This window comes from Cercospora beticola, chromosome 7, assembly GCF_033473495.1.
Source record: "Cercospora beticola chromosome 7, complete sequence".
Classification (NCBI taxonomy): domain Eukaryota; kingdom Fungi; phylum Ascomycota; class Dothideomycetes; order Mycosphaerellales; family Mycosphaerellaceae; genus Cercospora; species Cercospora beticola.
The window spans coordinates 1,372,167-1,394,553 of record NC_088941.1 but is presented as its reverse complement, the minus strand read 5'-3'; the positions used below and the strand labels follow the sequence as shown (position 1 = coordinate 1,394,553).

General features: G+C 52.8%; 10 protein-coding genes across 10 annotated transcripts; 4 read left to right on the top strand and 6 right to left on the bottom strand.

The window, feature by feature from the left end:
• Positions 1 to 702: 702 nt before the first annotated feature.
• RHO25_010789 (uncharacterized protein) lies at positions 703 to 1,071 on the top strand (the record flags this gene model as incomplete). Its single annotated transcript, XM_065603324.1, has 2 exons — positions 703 to 899; positions 999 to 1,071. 2 exons carry the CDS (start codon positions 703 to 705, stop codon positions 1,069 to 1,071), a joined length of 270 nt encoding a protein of 89 aa, XP_065459396.1.
• A 1,669-nt stretch (positions 1,072 to 2,740) lies between these two features.
• On the bottom strand, positions 2,741 to 2,908 carry RHO25_010788 (uncharacterized protein; the record flags this gene model as incomplete). The annotated part of the gene is made up of 1 exon (XM_065603323.1): positions 2,741 to 2,908. One exon carries the CDS (start codon positions 2,906 to 2,908, stop codon positions 2,741 to 2,743), a length of 168 nt encoding a protein of 55 aa, XP_065459395.1.
• Positions 2,909 to 2,949: 41 nt separating this feature from the next.
• Positions 2,950 to 6,027, bottom strand: RHO25_010787 (uncharacterized protein; the record flags this gene model as incomplete). The annotated part of the gene is made up of 1 exon (XM_023602323.1): positions 2,950 to 6,027. The coding sequence occupies one exon, from the start codon at positions 6,025 to 6,027 to the stop codon at positions 2,950 to 2,952; it is 3,078 nt and encodes a 1,025-aa protein (XP_023450757.1).
• Positions 6,028 to 6,917: 890 nt separating this feature from the next.
• On the bottom strand, positions 6,918 to 7,400 carry RHO25_010786 (uncharacterized protein; the record flags this gene model as incomplete). The annotated part of the gene is made up of 1 exon (XM_023602324.2): positions 6,918 to 7,400. The coding sequence occupies one exon, from the start codon at positions 7,398 to 7,400 to the stop codon at positions 6,918 to 6,920; it is 483 nt and encodes a 160-aa protein (XP_023450756.1).
• A 404-nt stretch (positions 7,401 to 7,804) lies between these two features.
• Positions 7,805 to 9,301, top strand: RHO25_010785 (uncharacterized protein; the record flags this gene model as incomplete). Its single annotated transcript, XM_023602325.2, has 2 exons — positions 7,805 to 9,005; positions 9,072 to 9,301. The coding sequence occupies 2 exons, from the start codon at positions 7,805 to 7,807 to the stop codon at positions 9,299 to 9,301; spliced, it is 1,431 nt and encodes a 476-aa protein (XP_023450755.1).
• Positions 9,302 to 10,613: 1,312 nt separating this feature from the next.
• Positions 10,614 to 10,997, bottom strand: RHO25_010784 (uncharacterized protein; the record flags this gene model as incomplete). The annotated part of the gene is made up of 2 exons (XM_065603322.1): positions 10,614 to 10,919; positions 10,971 to 10,997. 2 exons carry the CDS (start codon positions 10,995 to 10,997, stop codon positions 10,614 to 10,616), a joined length of 333 nt encoding a protein of 110 aa, XP_065459394.1.
• Positions 10,998 to 11,656: 659 nt separating this feature from the next.
• Positions 11,657 to 13,258, top strand: RHO25_010783 (uncharacterized protein; the record flags this gene model as incomplete). Its single annotated transcript, XM_023602326.2, has 2 exons — positions 11,657 to 11,801; positions 11,871 to 13,258. 2 exons carry the CDS (start codon positions 11,657 to 11,659, stop codon positions 13,256 to 13,258), a joined length of 1,533 nt encoding a protein of 510 aa, XP_023450754.2.
• Positions 13,259 to 15,067: 1,809 nt separating this feature from the next.
• On the bottom strand, positions 15,068 to 17,527 carry RHO25_010782 (uncharacterized protein; the record flags this gene model as incomplete). The annotated part of the gene is made up of 1 exon (XM_023602327.1): positions 15,068 to 17,527. The coding sequence occupies one exon, from the start codon at positions 17,525 to 17,527 to the stop codon at positions 15,068 to 15,070; it is 2,460 nt and encodes an 819-aa protein (XP_023450753.1).
• Positions 17,528 to 18,252: 725 nt separating this feature from the next.
• On the top strand, positions 18,253 to 20,136 carry RHO25_010781 (uncharacterized protein; the record flags this gene model as incomplete). The annotated part of the gene is made up of 2 exons (XM_023602328.1): positions 18,253 to 18,869; positions 18,930 to 20,136. The coding sequence occupies 2 exons, from the start codon at positions 18,253 to 18,255 to the stop codon at positions 20,134 to 20,136; spliced, it is 1,824 nt and encodes a 607-aa protein (XP_023450762.1).
• A 416-nt stretch (positions 20,137 to 20,552) lies between these two features.
• Positions 20,553 to 21,734, bottom strand: RHO25_010780 (uncharacterized protein; the record flags this gene model as incomplete). The annotated part of the gene is made up of 1 exon (XM_023602329.1): positions 20,553 to 21,734. One exon carries the CDS (start codon positions 21,732 to 21,734, stop codon positions 20,553 to 20,555), a length of 1,182 nt encoding a protein of 393 aa, XP_023450761.1.
• Positions 21,735 to 22,387: the final 653 nt, after the last annotated feature.

Below are 22,387 nucleotides of genomic sequence, written 5' to 3'. Positions count from 1 at the left end.
GACACACAGAGGTCACAGCGGGAGGCAAAGGCTGGAGTTGGCTATGCGGTCCCTGCTGCAGGAACAAGCGCGAGCGGTAGGCAAGAGCAGATCCCCAGCGGCGTCGGCTGTGGTCCGGTGTGCGTGCGGCAAGGCTGGCAAACGGCGGTGGTTCAGTAGGCAGTCGGGAAGCTTAGGCGGGCTGTCAAGGACGAGAAGGTGAGTCGGGGCTGGGACTGGAAGCAGTGCGAGGGAGCACAGCAGCAGGCAGACGCAGGCGCTGTCGTCGTTGCAGTGCGAAAATTAGGAATTAGCCTCGTTCCAAACCCATGTCCTTGGTGCTGTACGGATGATGGCGAGCAGGAGGGAGGGTCCGGGTGGCAGACAGACGATCGCAGCGGCGGTGCGTCGGCAGCGTCTGGCGCGAACAGCCCTGAGATTGCGGCAGTGGTTGAGGCGGTGGGTTCTGGTGTCGAGCAGCGGACGCGTTGGGGTCGGTGAGGGCGGGATGTCATTACGTTATAACGATGGCTAGCACGTCAGAGGTTTTGACCTCGATGGCCATGGTGGTTCAGCGAGCGAGTTGGAGGCAAACGCGCTGCTGTGCCACCCACCGCGACTGCGACTGCGAGCACGTTGGGCGCGCAGGGCTGGCGAGAGGCGAGATCTCACGTGGGCGCGCTGGTGGAGGATGGCAGCTGGGCCGACAAGCGATGCAGCGTCATGGTGTTCCTCAGCGAGCAGCGGGAGCATCATCAGCATCACCGCCGATGTTCAGTTTTGCTGCAGAAGATTGCGGGGGAGCAGCGAACGTGGCCGGCGTGCCCTAACTTACAGGGTGCTGCCATTGGGCGGCACGGCACACGTGACGAGGGCGGCGGCGGCGGAAAGTCCGAGTTGGCCGCGGGCAACGGCATTATGTAAGCGGTAGGATGCAGCCATGTGGACTCCCTGCAAACTCCCATCGGCCAATAGCCTGGCACATGCGGCTGCAAAAACCTTCTCACCAACGCACACAGCCGCCTCGGCCTTAGCTGGAAGCAACAGCAAAAGTACGAGCCAGCACATCAACCGTCGTGTCCGAGTCCGTGACTTGTCCGAGCAGCAGCGCCTGCGTGCCGCAATTTCTCAATCGGCAAGGATACAGTGCCTCCTTCCTCCGCCCGCTCACCTCTTGCTTCGAGCATCTCCGGCATCTCCTGCGCCTGCTTCTGTTTCTCGCACTTTCGTCCACACTGGATGCTGTCGAGATAAAGTTTCTTTCCTCCGATCACCCCTCCCGCCCCTGGTCCTCTTCGCGCCCGCTCTATGGACACAGCGACCTCTTGGCTCTATGCACTATCCACATCCTTCTCCACGCGTGCACTCATGATTCATTTCTTCACCTGCACACATCGCGATGACGAGACAGCGACGCGGGATTGCGCGCAAAGTTCTGCTCATTGCATCTTCGCCTACCTCTTGCGGCCACTTGGGCCTTTCGCCGAAGAAACCCGCTCGAAGTTGAAAGGAACGTGAACGACGAGCAAAACCAGGTCAAGAGCGATATCGGACATCTCTCCGACTCATGGAAATTTTACCCTTTACTTCCCGTCACCTCCGCAATTCCTGGGTAGCACCAACCGTAAGAGGGCAATAGACTGACATCGCAGCTGCAAGTCCTACAAATCATTTGCAAGGTTCATGAAATCCATTACACTGCATACCTCATATGGAGAGGCCTTGCATCTACGATCGAAACTTCGAGCAACAGTGTCCAGTCTTTCCACAAGCAGTAGCGTATCAGCTGATGAACAGATGCAGCATTTGACGGACACGAGCTAGTCTGACATCGTTGCAAAATATAGTAGCCAGCTTGCGCAATGCATGCTACGGCTTGAGACGGTAGAAGATCCGGCATTAGTTTCCAGGCTACTATACGGGCGCTATTGTAGCAGGATGCCTGTGAAAGCATGGAATGTGTGGGATGAGGGGAGATCAACAGTTGTCAGAACTGTTGACTGCAGTTCTTGGACTGTGATGGCAGTCAGTCATGAAGCAGGCAAAGCCAAGGTTCCCAAGCCGTGATCAAGCAAGACCAAGCTCTTCGGAGATGGCAAAGAAACATGTCTTCAACAGACACTCAAACCAGACAGGTGAAAAAAGACCAAACAGAAATAGATGTAAGAAAGGCACAAGACATTGATTGGAACACCTCAAGATTTTTCATATTTCGTGCTCTGCTAAATTCTACTTTTGCCTGTCCGGTTTTTCCCCCAAGAGGTGTCCTCTGTTCCCATTCCCATCATCAGTAGTCAATCAAGACCTACTGGAATTTGTCGCGTACTGTACAGGTTGACAGCCAGCACAACCTGTTTGCGCCAAGGTTTCATCATCAAGATACAAAAATGCTTGCGAGTAGTATGATGCAGAGTGATAAGTATGTCCTTTTCCCAATCCTTCCTTCTATCCCATGTATGTGAGTGTTGCAGCCAGCGTAACAAGGTTGTGTACTTGCGGTGGAGGTCTGTGTGTGTCGTGGTTGCGCAGTATTGTGAGATGCAATGGCAGATGATGTTGATGTGATGATGCTGATGTCGGTCTGGTTCCGTTGTGGTGTCGTGAGTTGATTTGAGGAGGTTGGCCGGACGAGGTGTCTGCTGAGCGAGGAGGAGTTGTGGACGGCGGGATGAGTGGTAGTACTCATGAGAGAAAGCGATGCAGTGAAGGTGAAGGTGAGTGTTGGATCAGAAAGTTTGGCGGAGGCAGAGTTATTCGTGCATTACAACCAGAACATGATGTCGTTCATCGCCGGGTGCCACGGGTTTGAGCTGGAGTTCGGCTTCCAGTTAGGATCCTGCGTGATTTCTTGCGCGATTCGAGTGCGGAATGCCAGGATAGCTGCATTCTTGCCTTGCTGAGTCTGGATTTGCTCCTCAGCAGCGTTCATTGCCCAGTCACCACCAACATTGTATGCGCGCATGTAGAGCTTCAGGAATCTGTGAATGCGGTCGCAAAGTCGGTCAGCGTGTAGGCTGGGGCGCAATAGGAGACGCCCTTGGTAGCACGGGCGTAGTTGTAGCAGAAAGCGTGGGTGATGTTGTGAATAGCGGACATGGTCAAGTTGCACTTCTTGTCGTTGCGGATGACAATGTAGTGAGCCGACTTGGCTGTGCCGCGGATTGCGGCGTGAGATTGTAAGAAGAAATCCTGGAACCCATCCTGAGTGGCAGGTTGTGTAATGATCTTGTCGACAAGAAGGCCTGGCTTGGCGTTTCCGTTGACTCCTCTCCTCTCGGTGTACGATGCGCTTGGATCAGCACAGAAGAAACGTGTGTGATGTCTCTTTCCGACAACAATGGCGGTGATCGCAACCTCTGGAAGCACTTTCTGAATGATGTCGACTTCCTCTGAAAGCACTTGATAATATTGATCCTCGCTCACTCCATCGCGGTAGTAGAGAACTCGCTTGGGAGCTTTGTTGTCCTTCTTCTTGAAAGCTGCAAGACGCTCCTCGAAGAGCTCTTGCATATTGGATCGCGTCAGGATCTCGGCACGTCCTGGTTGCAGTCGGATCGAGCCGCAGAAGTTGGCGAAGTGGGAGTCTACAGTGCCGACCATGGCCGCAATCGACGGCGTGTCGCCACCTGGGTGGACCACATCAACACCGATGACCATGGTGTCAGTATTGTTTGGATCAGGCGGTGGCGCCTTTTGACCGGGCATCTTCATGCCTACCGCAGGTGCGGCGCAGTGCAACAGCGAAAACGCAGACACATTGCCAGAATCCACAGCATGGTTTTGACCACCGCACTTGATATTGAACTTGAGTGCAAGGTTGGACATGAGACCAAGGAGCTGATTGTTGTTGCCTGCTACAAGCTGGCTGGTCGGTGGTCCTCTCTCTTGTTGCACCGTGTCGACTGGAACTTTGTTGTTGGTGCATATCACGGTCTTGAAGCCTGCATGACGATCCGCAACAAGCTTGATAGCGGCATAGAGATCTGCATCGTTTTGGTCGATCAAGACCAGCACGAATGCAGGACTGCCTGCCTTCGTCCATGCAGTGGTGATTTCCTTGCAGAAAGCCTTCCAGTGCTCAGGCGTTGGGGAGAACGGCTTTGGCCCTGGATTTAACGGCAATGGATCTGGTGTGATAAAACGGATGCTGTTCCGATCAGGTCTGGTTCTCAGCATCCCGTGATCAAAGCAACGGTTCAACAATGCAAGTCCAATGGGACCGGACTTAGGCCCGTGCCGCTGTCGTAAGTCGAGAACACCGAGTGGAAGCGCGTTCTGCAATGCCGGTGTTGTTCGGAGGAACTTGTCGCGTGCAACGTCCCAAGATGCAATGGTAATGTTCGGCTTCTTAGTGCTAAGGTATCTGATAACTGGAGCGTTCAGAAATTGAGCGGGAATTCGAATGAGCTGATGTCCGATTTCGAAGTTGTAGGTTTTGTAAAGAGCATTCTGAGTCTGTGCATTGCCCACACCCAGAAATCCAAGTCCTTCTTCGACGATAGCTGCTTGGTTGGACGCTGGAGACTTCAGTGCAGTGGCAAGCATGTCCCTCATGTGGTCCGCGTTGAGCATGTTGCCGAAAGTCTGGTAAGGTTCGATTTCGAGATATTCGGAAGGTATCCACAAAGCGCCCGTGCCTCCTGGTCGAGCTCCAGCGGAGAGACCAACATTGACACATGGTTGCTTGGGCTCGTTAATGGTCAGGCCTTGGCTCTCGAACCACTCCTTCACCGTCCACATGCGAGTTCCGTCGTTGAATTGCTGTAGGCGCGGTACCTTGCCAAATCCAGCGATTTGCTTCTTGCGGTTGGGCTCGAGATCATGATCGACGTTGTTGTTGGTGCCGCGCTCATACATTATGCGGACTGTGCGGCCTTTGAGGATCTTCTGCGCGTCTCCATATCTCGGAGTCATGTCGTCCAAGAACTTCGATACCACAATTGGTCGGAGAAATGTGCCATACATGACGTTGACATTCAGTAAGGGAGCATTCTGACCCGGTCTGACAGACGTGAAGTAGCCGCGATTGATGAGTAGCGAGTTTTGCAGGACCCTTGAGCCACTCTTCATGTAGAAGCTGTTGGCACTAGCCTCGAACAGATCGTTCTGCGGGCGTTCTGTGATGCATTTGGTCACCATGCCGTTCAAAGCCTTGATGAGCAAGTTGGGGTTGCGCTGCGGTGTTGCTCGCCCAACCAGATCTAATGAGCCTTGGTTGAAGTTCAGACTGCGAATGAAAAAAAGAGTGACCGATGGCACTGTTGCCGTTTGGCCGCTCTGCTTGGAGTACTGCACTGAAACATTGGCCAACTGTGCTTGATTCAGCTGCCGGCAGGACCACAAAGTATCGTAGTCTGTGAAGTAGTCTTCGTGCCCACTGAGCACAGGCAGATGGCGCAAAGCATTGAAGACGCGCTTGCGCTCGCTTCTCTGTGTCATCTGAGGGTTTTGTCGTGGTGGTGTTGTTGGAGGTGGGACGATGTCGATGCGATACTCGTACACAATTTCTGGTCTCTTGGGCAACTTGACGTAATTGGTAATGACGGATGGACCATTGTGGCCATTCAGCAAGCTCTGGTCTGCGGATTTGCGGCCGTATATGGCATCTCCGCAATCAGGTGCTCTACGGGCTTGAGCATTGCCGTTGCCATGGATGATGGCCACTTTGGGTGACTTAGCCACAGTGGACTTCCCGACATGGTTGGTACCGCAGATAGTAGCACGCTGAATAGCGGTCAAAGGATTGTCCTTGTTAGGCTTGTGTGGGTGAAGCCAAGTGGGCTCTGCATGCTCGCAGCCTTTCACTTGGCACTCAACTTGTCGGGGATCGGAGAGTTTTGGACAGTTGCCGCCTGTGTGCCCGGTGCGGAAACAATGATCGCAATAGAGTTTGTCAACCTTGTACGGACAAACATTTGGCTGATGCCCATGGCGTAGACAATGTCCGCAAGCCCGGCAGTCCTTTTGATGGTGATCACCAGCTACGTAGCAGCGACCGCAAGCAGGTAGCCCATGGTGTGCTAACGCCTTGCCTTGGTTGCTGGCCATGAGTGGCGAAGACTTGATTGGCGATCAAGTACGGACGGATTGAGTCGATACCTGGGTGAGTTGGAGAGAGTGATCGGGGGGAGGAGTGTCGGGAAGTCAAAGAATTGTGCAGAAGGCTGCTGTTCTTGAGGTTCCAAACGATGGGGTCGCGGTGCGATGAAGAGGAGCAGAGTACAGGAGGAGAAGCCAGCTTATATGGTTCCAGGCCTCATCAAGCCAGTCTCAGCAAATCGAGCCCGCTTGTTTTGAGCAAACGAAGTAAGACCTCCTCTCATTTGAGGAGCAAATATCGGTGGAAAGGCTTGAAACAAGAGTTTCGTTGTCCAGAAAGTGCTTTCAGACCGTCACAACGTTTGACAGCGTTTGCCTGCAGTATGACTGAAAGTGGATGTGCTCGCCTGCCTGGAAGTGGGTTTGTGCTTTCGCATCGGATAGGCTGTGATGTGAATCAGTATTGCATTAGCAACTGCGCTTGTATCGAACTTCTTTCATGCATGTTTCGGGAGTCAATGGATAGGCAACATTATTAGCGTGTTTGTTCAATCTCATGCTAGATGTGCATGCGCGTTGCGACCTCCCTGTAGCAAGCCTCTAAGCCGAGCTGTCTTTGCTGCAGGTAGCCGTGCCGCTTGGACCTGGTTAGTTGCTTATTGATACTGGCTAGGCGCTTCCAGAAACTCACCGATGCAGTGTCAGTCCGTAATGCGAAGCTCGCCGTAGCTTACGTCACAGCCTCTTTGGCCGTTTGAGCATTGTGCGGACAGCATGTCAGTAAAAGTTGAGGGACAGCTTCCCGGCATGGGCATTGCCAAATGCTGTCATCCCATCATCACTTGATCGACCATCATCATGGGCATCTCCATCGTAGCGAAACCATGTGTCGGCTTCCCTCAATCCTTCTCCCCAATGCCAAACTCCTCCATCACGATCTTCTGTCTCACGCCTCTACCCTCAGCCACTAAGCCCATGAGCCCCAACCCAATGTCCTTGGTCTCGTTGTACCTGTGAAGAGCCGTAATGTGTTCTTTGATGATTCCGTTGGCAGTAGCGAGAGCTTGCTTGGCACGTTGCTCCTCATTCCAGTCCTTCGGCATGGCAAGATCTGAAGGAAGAGTGGCTTTCTCGATGTAAGCTGTGCGTTGAGCTTGGAGGTCGGCTAGCTTGCTCTGAAGAGCGGCCTGTCTGGCTTGCAGAGCCGTGACCCGAGAACTTGGTGCTTGGATTGGCTTTGGCTCCTGCGAGGTGGCGGGAAGTGCACTGTTTGACTGAGCTTGGGCCTGACCTGTGCTGGCGGGAGTAGGTGAGCTCGGGAGAGGCGCGTCGGAAGAGATTAGTGCGGACTGCTGCTGCGAAGGTAGTTCTTGGGAAGACATGACGCCGTTCAATGAGCGTGAGCAATTGGGTTCGCGTGTATCGCGTAGATAGACGGTATGCAGCAGAGTTATGTTCGCGTCAGGATGGAGAAGAAGACGCGACGTGCATGTGGGTGATGTTCACAAGCTTCAGGGTCTGATCGTCGATGTCTTGGCGGGTCCGGCTGGGACGCTAATCGCTTTCAATAGCGCAGCAGTAAGGAGCCTTGCGGTGGTCAGCCATCACTTCCTGCTGTCGGACAACTTCTCACGCCATCCGGAAGGGGCTCTCATATCGAACAAACAGCATCGACGAGCTGAAATGCGAGCATAGAGAGACAATACACCCACTGCGAGCATCCGGTCCATCTCCCAGTCCGCCACCCCTCCCTGCCGACCCTCGACGAGACTAGACGATAGACGACATGGCCACCTTCCGCACGAGACCCGTCGCTATGAGCCTCCTGCCCTTCGTCTTCCTCCTCCTCAGCGGCACAGTCAATGCCCATGGTGGCCACGACGAAGTCCCCGAGGGCGAAGCCATCTCTCCCGAACCCATCGACAGCACACTATGGGTACATATCCTCGTCCAAGCCTTCGCATGGGGCATCCTGTTCCCCACGGGCATGGTCCTTGGCCAGGTTCGATCTCGCTGGCACGTTCCAGTACAAATAGCAGCCACCGCGATCGCCGTGCCTGGATACTTCCTCGGACACGCGCATAAAGGACGACAATTCGGGCCCAATGCGCATGCAAAGTTCGCGAACTTGCTCATGCTGATCCTGATAGTCCAAGTGGGATTAGGGATATACCTCAAGATGCATATTGAGCGAGGGTTCTTGGGGACAATTCGCAAAGGATTGGTGAAGGCCCACGGGATATTGGGTGGCCTGCTTCCAGTGGTCACCTGGGTTCAATTCCTGTTCGGAGGCATCGCTGCGCAAGGTTTCTGTCAAGGAGACCATCTGGGACAATGTCTGGCGCATTTCATCATGGGCTCAGCATTCATCGCGTATGGAATTGTCATGGTGATTCTGCTGCTGAACGGTCAGCCATTCCTCGCAAGGACAGGCAGAAGCCAAGAGTTCTGGGACAGCTTGATCATTGCGCTTTGGGGATGCGTGAACACATTCACGGAACACAGATGGGGAGGCCCATGGGTCGCGAACGATCTGCAACACACCTCGATGGGCATCATCTGGTGGGCTGCCGGTCTTGTCGGTATTTGGCTTTCGCGAGACAGGCAGGGTCGGCCAAAGAGGAACCTCATTCCTGGGATTGTCATCTTCATGACTGGTTGGGGAATGTCTGGACACCCTCAGAATCTGGCGCTGAGCACCCACGTTCATTCCGTCTTTGGATATACCCTCATGGCCGCTGGACTCACCAGGATCATCGAGATCTCCTTTGTGCTCAAAGACAAGAATACTCTGGTCGGTCCAGAAGGAGGCGATGTTGATCTCGAGATCAACAGCTTCCAGTATTTGCCGCCATTCTTGCTCTTCGCTGCTGGCTTCATGTTCATGGGTGCCACAGAGGAGCAGATGGCTCTGCTGGCAAGCAACAACGTCACCCATGTGTCGTACATCCTGATCCTGTACAGCATCGCATTCCTGTTATTTTTGTGTAAGTCCCCGGATCCGGAATAATTGTTTCGTCCTGCTCCCGTGTATTATGCTGACTTCTCAATAGTTGTAAACATGCTCATCAGCCTATACTCCGCATATAAAGACCCGAATGCCTCCACGGCGATCAAGCTTGATGATGAGGAACGACCTCGAGCGAATGGCCATGCCAGAATTCCAAATGCTGCAGATCGACAGGCTGCAGACGCTGAAGAATTCGAGCTCGAAGGTCTAATGAGCGATGATGATGATGATCATTCCAAGTTGAACGGGAAGCCCAGAGCCGCACAGACATAGAAGTATTATATATCCCCTTTCCAGCGTACGTATAGCATCGAACGAGAGAGAGACTCTTTTCACGCCCTTTCCAGTTGATTTGAGAGCAAGAAAATTCGCTGAGCAAGAAGAAGGAATATTGCAAGGAATCCTGAGATATCGACCCGGACGTATAATCAATCGACACACAAGGAAAAGGAATCAAGGGAAGTATGGCAGTCTCTAACATCCCTTCTCTTGGGCCGTAAAATGGGAGTATACGTATAACAGCCTTCGGAAAGTACTTACCAAGTACGCCAGCAGCACCATCGGATGCGGAATCTTGCAGACTTGCAGTATATGGTCTTCCAGCTAAGAAAGCAAGCGAACTTGTTGATGACTACGGCATCTGGATTGTGATGCGAGCTGTCAGTTGCGACTCTCCAACTTATGGATGCACCAGCTGAGGCAAATCTTCGAGCAGAATCTGCCCGTGCTAATGGCCGCAGCGACCAAGCAAGGGTATCTTCCAGCTGCGCAAGCCTATCACTTGGGTTCTGGTATGGCCCCTTACCGGTTTTCAGACCTTATTCCTTGCTGGGCATGGCCTCCAATGTTACGGTTCCATCTCTTGCTCCTAGCATCGGCATTGCACTGGTCGGTCGGAATGCCGTCGTGGCATCCCGCTGGCTGTGTCATCCATTGTCTGAGCGGATACTGAACAAAGAGTCGAGGCGTTCACGGGCTTCGGAGGATCAAGCGATGCGCTGAACAAAGGGAGGTATTGAGCCTGTCACTTTGCTCTCGCGCGGAATCTTGGATCTAGAAATGTGTCAGTCGGCGCGACCGGCCCTTCGCATACCACTCAATCTCGGAAACACTGGCTTCCGCAAGATGTCTAGGGTAGGCCCACGCGGTGGCTCGCTGTCAGGACAATGGGCTCGAGTCTGACGTGTCGCTCGTGGTATCGGGCACCACCATCAAAGTATGTCAAGCTCCCCTGTTGACATAGATAAAGCACGCGATCAAGACCAGGTGTTTCCATTCAACAGCTTACTTATTCCATTCGCCCCGGTTCTTCCTTGCTGCCGGAGCTGGCTATTCGTTGCCGTGGTCTGGCCGTTCGTGGAGGGAATTGGTCTCGAATTCGCCTCACGGACGAAGGGGACGGCGGCCTTCATCGAGTGCTAGATTGGCACATCAGCGACATTCCATCGCGTTGTCCCAGTGTCTCGCCATACCATGCGTGTATGTGTTGGCGCAGCCGCCGGTTTCCTCGAACGAGATACCACCTCTTCCTGGGCCTTTCCGCCATGGTCGCCGGGGTGGAGGGCATTCATTCGTGTGCGGCCGGTCAGTCGTGATGCGTAGTGAGGTAGGCTACGATCGGTAGTAGGATGAGGACCACCAGAATTCCGAACCAGATAATGAAGGGACGGTATTGTGGGTGGTGAGGATGTTTGAAAAACTCCTTGCACACTGCCCAGGTTATCCTGTACTCTCGAGCGGCGCTATCACTGCTCGTTGTCGCAGCGGCATTGTTCGTCTCGGTGTTGGTGGGGGCGGTGCCGGTGGTCTGGGTATTGCGGCGGGATGTGTATGGTGGAGGAGGAGGGCCGTCTTCGAGGTCAAGACTTTCGAACCTGGGCGGATTTGAGTACTTTGCATAGTCAGCGCCGGCCATCGAACGGTCATAAGGAGGCTGGCATACCCGGTCACCGCCTTCTCGAGACGCCATCGCGGTTCTTGGATGTCTCGTTGATCGTGGATGGTCCCGATGGACAAGCGCGAGTTTGTAGGAGCGCGGCGAGGGACACTGGGCTCGCCGGTCTCGACGTAGCGCAATTGCAACAACGAGTACACGAGCGCTTTCAGGAGATGACCGCGAATCTGCGAAGGAATTGGAAAAGGTGTTCCAGTGGACGGTGCTGCTGGCGCTGGTGAACAAGGCAAAGACCCAAGCCTAGGCCGGCGCGGGACTGACTACTTGCTTGGCTCCAGACTTTACAAAAGCGGAAATTCTGGGCTTCACAACACGCAATTGAGCCGTATGGTCTCTACAGACCACAGTGCTGCATCTCAGCATACGTCCTAGGCCCTGGAACGAGCTGCACCGTGTGTGGGACTTATGCGACCCTGCTAACCATGCTGGTGGTCTTGCTGGGCTCCCCTGGAGCAGTGACGGGCGGATGGTGAATCGCTATGCTAGGCACGTGTTGCTACTGCGCTCGGAGAGTGACCTCGCGCGCCGCTCAAGACAGCTTTGTTTTCTCACCCTCACCCTCACCCACACACCACTATCGACACAACCATCACCATCACGACCACCCCCTGAATACGACCGACAGCTCGCCGTCGTCCTCAGTAGCACGAGCACTTCGCAAACACGCCGGCGAGATGACCGCTACGAACTTTTACTCGCGCTTCACGAGCTTCCGCCCACCCAGAGGCACCCCTTTGACGCTCGACCTCTGCGTCGCCCTCGACGACCTCGAGCTGAGCGCGCCAGTTGACTCCGCGGAAGCTGATGAACAGGACCAAGGTAAGCCATCGCCCCTGAAGGTCGCCGCCGGCACCTCCATGACTGACTGCTGACCATTGCAACCAACAGAGACCACCGCGTTGCTCACCTGGGGCACGCGCCTTCCAAATAGATACTCTGATGCCTTTGAGAGCGCCTGGCCAGAGATGTCTGTCGCCGCCCATGCAGATCAATTCAAGATCGATCTTCGCAGCTTGGACTTTGACCTGCACTGCAATGATCAGATCTACAACGGAGACGACGCCCTCCGCCGCGCGCATCAGATGATCTCCAACTACAAAGTCATGAACAAGTCCTTTGGAGACAAGCAGCCCTCTTTTGCGTACGCGACACTCATAACCAACGCGAGCTACCTGCCCGGAGTTATCTGCCTACTTCACTCACTTCGCAAGTCTGGCGGCAAGTTCCCTCTCGTTGTGCTCTACACCAAGAACCTCACAGCCTATGCTGTCGCCGCACTCCAGATCGAAGAGAAAGATCCCAGCAACTTTCTTGAGCTCTACTGCATTGATCCACTCTTACCTCCAGGCCATCACAACCTCAATGTCGCCGATGCACGCTTCGCCGATACTTGGACCAAGCTCCGCGTCTTCCAGCTCTACAAGCGCTTTACCACCGTTGCCTACCTCGATGCCGACATGATCATGAGCGAAAACGACAACATTGATTACATCTTCGAGTATGCTCGCTTCCTTCCAAAGAATACCATCGCCGCCGTCCACGACTGCGTCTGTAGCCAGCCAGAATACGGCCCCAAGAAGTGCCTCTTCAGTCAGCAACAGCACATCACTGCCGACTACGCCCATATCACTGCCAGACAAGGCGACACTGGCCCAGAGACACTGTTCAACAGCGGCATGTTTCTCTTTCACCCAACCAAGAAGCTGTGGGACGCTCTCATCTACTACTTCAACAACTCCACCAGACTTGGCGAGTTCCGCTTCCCAGACCAAGACTTTCTCGTCACCTTCTTCAAATACCGCTTCACCGGCATCCCGTGGCAGTGGAACGCCGTCAAGACCATGGCCCAGCGCCACTCCAACGTCTTCGACACAGACCGGGTGTGCCTCACCCACTTCATCGTCGACAAGCCATGGGCCAAGCGCGTCGACGCCGACTCTCCGGGCACCCACAGCCCCCTCCACGCTACCTGGTGGGCCGTTTACGACGATTGGAGGACGAAGAAGGAACAGAAGCGCGAGCGCAAGATGTGGGAGCTCGTCAACATCGTCGCCAAGCACACAGGCGACCGGAACGGAGTGAGGCCGATCGACGGTGTGCCGAAGCATGTCTGGGAGGGGAAGCTGCCTCTCGACATGTTCACCGTCGTCGGTCTCGACGACTTGACTCCGTTCCGTGGCTACGGGCCAACCTATTGGCCCGTAGTTGTTGGCGAGCTCCTGGCGGAGGTGGAGGAGATGGAGGAGGAGGATGAGGAGGCCCTCAAGAAGTTTTAGGCGTTTTTTGGCTGTAAATAAATCGGAATTAATTCACTTGCCGGGCGGATGGGCTGGTCTCTCCGCCCTCGCTGGCTATGACAACGGCGTTTGGGGTGCCTTTGGGGCGGAATTTACAAATTTTCATTCTCAGAGACGTGCACATCTTTCGTTGATTTTTCACTATGTCCCTAGGCTTGGCGCTCATCGCTCTAAAATTCTGAGCTGTACAGTGCGACTAGATGGGTATACGAGTCGAAATGGGTCTGAGTTGACTTATTGGAAACGATCCACGACTCCCTTTCCGCGACTATGTCGGAAGGCTTGGCGCTCGTCTCTCTGCAAACTGGGCTGATACAATGGCACCACGGGTAGATATGGGTCAGGTCAGGCTTGCTTCGGTTATCCAGAGAGTGCTCACTATCTGAAATCTCACGACTATGTCAAAAGGCTTGGTGGCGGTCACTCTGAAATTTCGACCCAGACAGTGCAACTGGGAGTGGACATGGGCCGTGTTGAGTAAAGATCCAGTTCGCAGAAACAAATCACTGCTGGCTGTTCACGACTATGTCCAAAAGCTTGTCGACTATTGCTCTGGAATCATGGTCAATGCAGTGCCGCTCAAGGGAAACCTAGGCTTGGTCATTCGTAACTCATTCCTTCAGAGATGATCTACTTATTTGTCTTTTGCGACTATGTCCGGAGTCTTGACGCCTGTTGCTCTGTGGGAATGAAACGTACGGTGGTACCAGGGGTGGAGATGGGTCCGATCAAGCTTATCTTGATCATCCAGAAACGTTTGCTGCTCCATCTCTCACGACTATGTCAGAAAGCTTGGCGCCCATTTCTCTGGAATTTTGAACCTCTCGAGGGCGCCAGGTGTGGAAATGGCCAGGGTGGGCTGCAATTCGATACTTCAGAAGCGATTCATTTCTCTCAGCAATTTTGGCTATGTCCAACGTCTTGATGTTTGTTTCTCCAAAATTTGCGTTGCTTCAATGCTACTCGGTGCAGATATGGGCCCGAGTGCAGTTGAATCCATATTTTGGAAGCAAATTTATCCCATTCGCTGATTTCGACTATGCTGAAAGGCTTGACGCCAGTCTCTCTGATCAGTCGATACACTCAACGGCGCCAGGCATAGATATGTGCCAGTTCAACGCTGACTTGATGCCTCAGGAGTAGTCTATCTCCTACGTCCAAATTGGCTATGTCCGGCTGTCGGGCGCCTTTGTCTCTGGAATCCGGAACTGTTCGACAGCACCAGGGGTAGAGCTCAGTCAAGCTGCATTTGTAACAATATCACGGAAGCTGTGCTCCTCATTCATTGATTTCCAAATGCTTGGCACTTGTTACTCCAATACATGGACCTCTTCAAAGGTCCCAGATGGGTATACGGCCCAGATCATACATAGCTCAACGCTTCAGAGAAATGTGCTCCCTGATCTGGGCTTCACTATGTCAAAAGACCAAGCACCTATTTCTCTGAGCTCTCCACACTTTCGAAGGGACCAGATGTGATAATCAGCCAGGCCACGGTCGCCTCGAGGTTTCAGAAGCGATCTATCACTTCATTAGATACGACTAGGTCGAAATGCTTGGCGCGAATCTCTTTGGGATTGTGATCTCTGCTGAGCTGCTAGGTGCGGGTCCGACTTGAGTCTCTACCAGGCCTCAATTGTCCGAGAAGTCCTTTCGACCCAGAGATCAGTCGAGATCTTACCCGTGTTGTAGTCGGTATGACTGCTGGCAGACAGTATGAAGGCGGATGCGTCTGTTTCGGATCGGCCAAGAAGTTGTGGTATGCATGTGGCTTCGAAGACGGTTACTTCAGCTGTACTTGACGTTGTACTTAACCCTCTCCAGTGAAGTCACTGTCTTCTGTAGACTCTCCCTCGATGTGCATGCAGCGACAGTTGCGCAAGGCATGACTTTGAGCAGGGCAGGCTTCACTGTAGCATAAGCTTCACTTTCGCGAGCGGCGGAGTTGTCTTCCACCAGCACCAGCTTGGCGCAATTGTGCTCGTGCGACTCTCCGTCTTCATTCGTCGCACGCACTTTAACAAGCTTTGCGTAGGTTCTCAGGCGATGCAGACCTGCCGAGGTGTTCTCCAGCTCCGATGGCACAGATGGCGGCGAGTTCTGACAAAGTACCAAGAGCTCCGTCACGGTATCCCAAGCACCAGACGATACCCAATTGCCCCAATAGAGGAGCCAGAAGATATGAGCAGTAGCAAGAGCCATGTAGATGCACACAACACCCAGTGCTAGGTAGTCGGTCGTTTTCGAGGCGTGAAAGGCCCACCCAACGGCATAAATTGATAGCCATTGCGAGGGAAACTCTTTGTACGTCTTTGGTCGATCTGCGAATAGCAGAGAAGAGTTAAATGTCGATGGTATTCGTGTTGACCAGTATCGCAAATCTTGGTCGGTATTGTCGAACGCACGATGGCTGCCGAAACGAGAGACGCCATCGGCGACGACTGAGGCAAGAATGAGCTGGACATACTCTCGAGCACCATTGCCACAATCATCTGCGTTCCAGAGCTGGGTATCTGTCTCGCCCGAGCTCTCTCTCATGCCATACACGCAGCGCTTTATCTTTCCGTCCCAGTAGATGGATGGCTGAGTGCGCATAGTTGACACGACTCCAGCGATACCTACTTCTGTAAAAATGCTCTCCAGCGTATTCAAAGAGGATTCCTCGCCACCAGATCGCACGGGTAGCTTTGGCGTCAGAAGTTTGAGCCAGCTGTGGTCAAGCGTGAAAGGTCGATTCGTCAGCAGAGAATCTGAAGAGTCGACCAATCCAGGATAGTTCCAAGACCATTCCATACCAGTGATGAGAGCACTGTAGGCATTGTAGTTGGCACTTCGATCGGATGTTACTGTGTTATTGTGCCACGACGTTGCAATTGCGCATCCAAATGCCACGCGAGTTTCGTTGTTAGTCCATGGCAACTCCACCAGCAGTCCCGCTGTGGTCAGTCCTGCCTCAACATCTCCAAATTCCTCTGCTGGAAGAGACACCCACTGCGTCCGTAAGTGGCCAGAGATATTATGATCGAGTGCCGCAATGTTCACGAATCTGTAGTCCTTCGCTTTGAATGTCGTGTCAGTTTTACCACTCCTGTGCAAGTACGGAAACCCGGTCTCGGTCGCATTAGCAGTCAGATTCCTGCCTACTGTGCATCGTACCCTTGCCCACGGATTGGTCGCAGAACCGGAAGTAGTGAGATCGTATGACCATTTGTAGTCCCTCCACAGATTCGGGCTGCCCTTATCCACTCGTTCTGTATATTCTTGCACCAGGCGCCTTGTTGCTATAACGGTCGCTGCATGAGGCTGCGTGACCACAGTCTGTACTTTCGGTACCGAATCTCCCATCATCAAAATGCTTGAAAGAACAGCGGGTATGAGGTTGTGTGGGCTTGTTACCATCATGTTCTTCCACATACGCCATCCAACGACGCCCTTTGCCTGGCACTCTGGTATCCACTGCTGGCCTGTACGTTGGCCATGATTGTTTCCACACATGTTTGTGTGGTTTCGCACAGATGTCTTGAAGTTATGCAATAGAGACTCGTAGCCACCGCTGGGACAAACAGCATAAGATGTCGCATTTGGTAGATTGCAGATTGCGAGCTCCGATTCTGAGCTGACAACATGCGGAAAGACTTCTTCCATAGCTCCATTGAGGTAGAAACTCGCCCGCGCAGTCGGAAGGTTCTGCTGTCTCGGCAGCATGAGCACTGCTGAAGCTGGCCCAATGACAGCGGCGAGCCCTCCAGCAATGATAAGTAGCAGGTAAAAGCGGCATCGATGAATGTTTTTGAAACTCCAAGGGATTGCGGCGAGGAAAGATGGCGACCAGAATGAGCTTGGGGAAGCGAACCAGATGCCAGCACCTAGTAAGCCAATTGGAATCCCATCACCTAACAACTCTCGTCTAAGGGCCTGAAGCACGATAGCGGCTAGGCTTGCTACGCAAAGGAGTTCCTGCGCTTTTGCCGCAACCTGAATAGCAGCAACGAAGACTTCGTCATCCTGTCCTGACGCCTGAAATGATGGGCCGATGTAGAGAGTCGTGTAATTGATGTATATCAGTATCGCGAAGACGGACAAAGGAAGTATGTGTACGGCCGAGCGGCTCAATGCAATCCAGAAGGACTTGTGAAGTACCACTTTGGGTTTCTCTGCTTTGCGAAATCCTGAGGCGTGTCGGCAAAAGGTGTTGACAATCTCCAAACCCACGGCTCGCAGAATGTATGCGATGGGCGAAACAGCCATTGATAGTGCGTCGAATCACTCAAAAGTCACAAAAATGATGCTGCCGTACCGTGGACAGGATTTAAGGCTCCATTTTCAAGGTGTCACAATTCGGCTTGGCTGGGCGGCCTCGCGCTGACCGTGTTCGATGGACTTGGCAAGATCTGTCGCCCATGACTGGCAAGAGAGATGGAGGACAGGAGACAGAAACAGGAGAGTGAATTGCAGAAAGACATGCGGTGGGTTGTGGGTCCCCAGTTGTGCCGAGGGACGTCACTTCACAAAACAATTCTGGCATCGGCGACCTCATCTTTGCACTCGCTCTTTGTGCCATCTGCAAAACTATTGTGGACGAAAGAAATGTCCTCATCACCTCGAGGAGTCCAAACACGCGAGCTGCCAATGATGCAGCTCCTATCTCCACGCTTGCTGACGCCCCGGACCACAATACGTTACAAGCTCTCGTGCCTTCGTAAAGGCACAATTTACGGAAGTGCTCCCCAGAGCTTCCGCCGCGCGCGTTATACTCGAGATCAAGTCTGACGATGGCAGCGACGCGCCGGCAACGACAACAAGCCACAAAGTTACTGGCGTCCAGATCTCGGGCGGCGAGCTCATGCAAGATGCCCTCAGCCCCACTCAGACAAGGCTGTGCGACAACGAGTTGAACCTTCCCGCACACAACTCTCGATTTCCAGATGCCACCTCGTCGAGCTCAGACAAGATCCCAATAGTTGGAAGTCCAGATGCAAAAGAGTCCACATCTCCTCGCCGGCACGGAAATCTATCGTCCACTATGCACAGAGCTGCAACAGATTCGTCTGCTGACGATACTTCCTGGTTCCGGAGATGAAGAACTGCGTTGCCATCTAAGCACTGCCAGCCTACACCACGAACTGCGACCATTTTACGAGACCATTTCCTATGCTTGGGGTGATCGCGACCTTCGCGCGAACGTCGTCGTCAACAATTCTGCTCTGAACGTGCCGCGAGGCACAAAAGACGCAATTCGTTGCATGCGGCTAGCAGATGACGAGCGCGTAGTCTGGATCGATGCTATTTGTATCAATCAGAACGATATCTTGGAGCGCGGAGCGCAGGTTTCGATGATGGGAACTATCTACATGAACGGTGCGAAGAACCTGGTATTCTTGGGCAACGATGAAGAGAATGTGGCAGAGACTGCAATTGCCACCCTGAACCGGACACATCGCCACGTTGAACGACTTACTGGGGATTTGAGCAGCGAGCATCAGACGGAGCTGGGGGATGGAACTCTACCTCGCAACTTAAGACTAGATTTGAGACTTACAGAACGGGCGATCGAATTGTATGAAGTGCTGTATGGCCTACCCTGGTTCAGGTATGAGTGCAATATGACCAGATGAGTACAGTCGTTCCTTATCGCTAATATGTGTCGCAGACGCCTATGGGTTGTTCAAGAAGCAGCGTTCGCTTCCAGAAGTACATGCTACTGGGGCTCGACACGATTCCCGCTTTCCAGAGCCTTGCTCGTAGGGTCTGTCATGCCCAACATTCTCACTGAAGCAGTCCGACCACTTCCTATAAGAGATGGTTATCGAGCCCAAAAGATGAGAATACTCGAGAGTTTCACGCGGCAAGCATTGCGTCCCAAGGCTCACTTCGGATATTTTACAGGATACTTGGAAGGGTTCTCGACTTCTGAGCTTCGCGATCGAGTTTTTGCTGCTGTGCAGCTCTATCTCAAATGGAACGATATGCCGCAGGTGCCTTTCCTACTTGTGTCGGATTACAGTAAATCGGTTCCGGAAGTGTACAGAGACGCTACGCGGTTCATCCTCAGGGACGAAGGCTCATACCATAGGACACAGTTCGAACAGGTGCGGCATCGGTCCTCACAGGATCTCGCGGTTGAGAGGAATGGTTCCACTTCGCGGACCATCAGATTCGATCGTACGTTTGACTTTAATTTCGATCCCTTAAAGTTCAGAAACGAGTTCAATGCGGGCTACAAGGACAACACCACATACGATGATGTGTTTCCCGATTTCCTCGACAATCCGGACCCGAACCTGCTAATCATCAAGGCATTACTGATTGACAACGTCACCACTACCACAGAATCCTTTGCCTGGCAAGAAGAGGATGACTACGCTCAAACGAAATGCATTTTAGAAACCTTGCGGGGCTGGGCAAAAGGGGACACGATTGCACAAGTGTTGACTGGCAGTTGCTGGGAGGAATTTGGTTTCCAATCGAACGACTCTTCCGAGAGATTGGAAAGCTATCATTTCTTTTGCCAATATGTTTTCGCTTCAGATAGCTTGCCACCTCGCACATGGCACCTACACAAGAGTTCCACACGAAAAGAACGTTACGCTGCGTGGTTCCACGAATCTTTCAGAAACTTGACGTCGAATCGACGCTTGTTTCTAACTAGGGATAGGCGGATAGGCTGTGGGCCTAAGCTGATGCAAGAGGGAGATGTAGTGTTTGTGGCGAAGGGGGCGGCCCATGCTTGCATCTTGAGACCTGTTGAGGGAAAAGACTATTGGCTATACGTTGGAGAGGCGTATGTGCATGGGTTGATGCATGGAGAGATTTTTGATCAAGACGAAATTAATTGGGAGTGGGTGAAATTGAGGTGATTGGAAAATTTGACAGCCGAAGGACTTGAATGAGCATCGCATTGATGCGAAGCAATGTGAAGGGTTGGAATTTAGTTGGAAGCATATTGATTCGAGTCAGTCGAAAACTGTAACGAGTGCAAAAGGCGTGCTTCGATTGACCTGAAATTGTTCATTCAATTGCTCAACAGAATTCGCTGCCATGCAGGAGGCTACAATGCTATGTCTGATATGCAAAACTGTGATCGCTCACTTTCATGCTCTTCTCAACGCTAAATGCCAACGCTCATGCTAATGCTCGCTACGCGGGTATCACTTCTCTCCAAACAATGCATTGCAATGCCATGCAATTCATTCAATAGAGAAACGCCATCATTCATAAACCGAACGAGAAGCCTGCTCGTCCTTTCTCACAACAAAAAGCATCTCATAACTCATCAATCATACCTCGGCCCCTCCCCAGCACTCTGCCCATTGTTCGAATAAACCCAAACCCCTCCAATCTCAAAATACGCATCCTCAAAAACCTCCGGATTCTTCTCCACATACTCATTACAAGTCTCATACCCCGTCTTCTCCTTCGCTCCCGAACTCTCCCAAACTTTGCCCGCCCAGTCACCACAAAACGTGATATTAATGATGAGTTGCATTTTCTTAAAAGCTTGATCGAAATTACATCCGGAGCCTTTGAAGCGGGCGAGAGGAGTTTGAGTCCAAGTTGAAGGATCGGGTTTGGTGTCGAGGAGATCGGCTGGGAGGTTGTTGCGTGGGAAAGACCAGATTGTGATTCCGTCGGGTTGCCAGTCGTGGACGTAGACGCTGCCGCCTTGGGTGTTGAAGTCGGGGCCGGCGGTGGAGAAGGTTGCGGTGTTGGAGTCGCGTTTGCTGACGAGGGGGATTGTGTTTTGGTTGTAGGCTTTGACGCTGCAGCCTGTGGCGCCTTTGCCGGTGTTGCAGTCGGAAGTGGTCAGGAGGCCTTGCTGTTGCATTGAGCCTGCTTGCTTCTCGTTCTTGGCGCCGTAGCTTGAGCTGTTGCTGGGAGCAGCAGATGTGGTGATGTTATCCACGACACATCCTGAGCTTGTGTGCAGTGTCATAGCGTTGAAGTCATCCTTGGAGACGTACTCCAAGATATCACTCTCGCCGTTCGCAGGCCAGTCTTGCTCTCCAGTTCCCAACATCCAAATTGCTGGCCAAGCACCGTATTGGCTCGGTGCGTGTCGCACATCGATGACGACCATGCTACCAGCGTCGAAAGTTTCCTTGCTGGTTATGCGGACACTTTTGCGTCCCTCGGGAGCAACGTTCTTGGAATCAACTCCAAGGTAGGCTGTTCGTTCACCGGAAGTGGCGTTGTAGATATAACCAACGAGATTCTGTTCGGCGGCGGATTGGAGAGTTTGGTATTGCACGTGACCATTCGTAGGGTCTGGACCAGAGAAGGCCGTGAAATGGTCGAAGAAAGAGGTATTGGTGTACTCCGAAATGAGTGTGTAAGGCTGTCCAGAGGATGGGGTGCTGGAGGAGGGAGTGTCGTTGGCATGTCGCGGGAGAAGCGCTGCAGCCGACGAGCCTTTGATGGTGGCGACCAGCGCCAACAAGAGAGTGTGGGAAAGCATTGTGACCAAAGGCTTTGGTTGTGTGGTTGGAATTGTCGTCGTTCAGTCGTTCGAATGATCGTTCGTTTCTGTGTCAAACAGTTTTCTTGATAGCTCTGCTTCGTTAAAAAGGGTCGTGATCGTGAACTTGAACGCAATTCAACGAAGGAAGTGGAAGGAGCGAATGCAAGAATATAAAATGGCCTCACAATAGAGCTATTCACAATGCCAAAGCTGACAATAGTGAACAGCTCAAAGAAAGAATGAAAGGATGCATACAATAAGAGAGAGAGGCAGAAAGGAAGAGCAGAGGGAAACGACAATGAATGAGCACCATTCACGGTTTTCATTGTCGTCCACTCGCATTGTTCAATTCACGCGATGCGAAAGTGGATCTGAAGTTCGAGCGTGTGGCGCTAGTGAACGTTGATTGGACCTGGCGCTTAGCCAGGTGCAAAACAGGCAAAGCTTGGCGTGTCAGGTACACTAAGTTTCAAGTCAGCGCGAAGTACTCAGTGGTATTGGTAGTACTCACCGTCTCCGCTGCGAGACGTCGCAGAAACGCCACGCGACGGACGGAGACGATCCCAAGAAATGAGGGAAAACAGCATGAGAGGCGAACAAATGCAAGTGCAGAACGTACAGTACAGTATTTCTTTTGGAGGTGCCTGCCA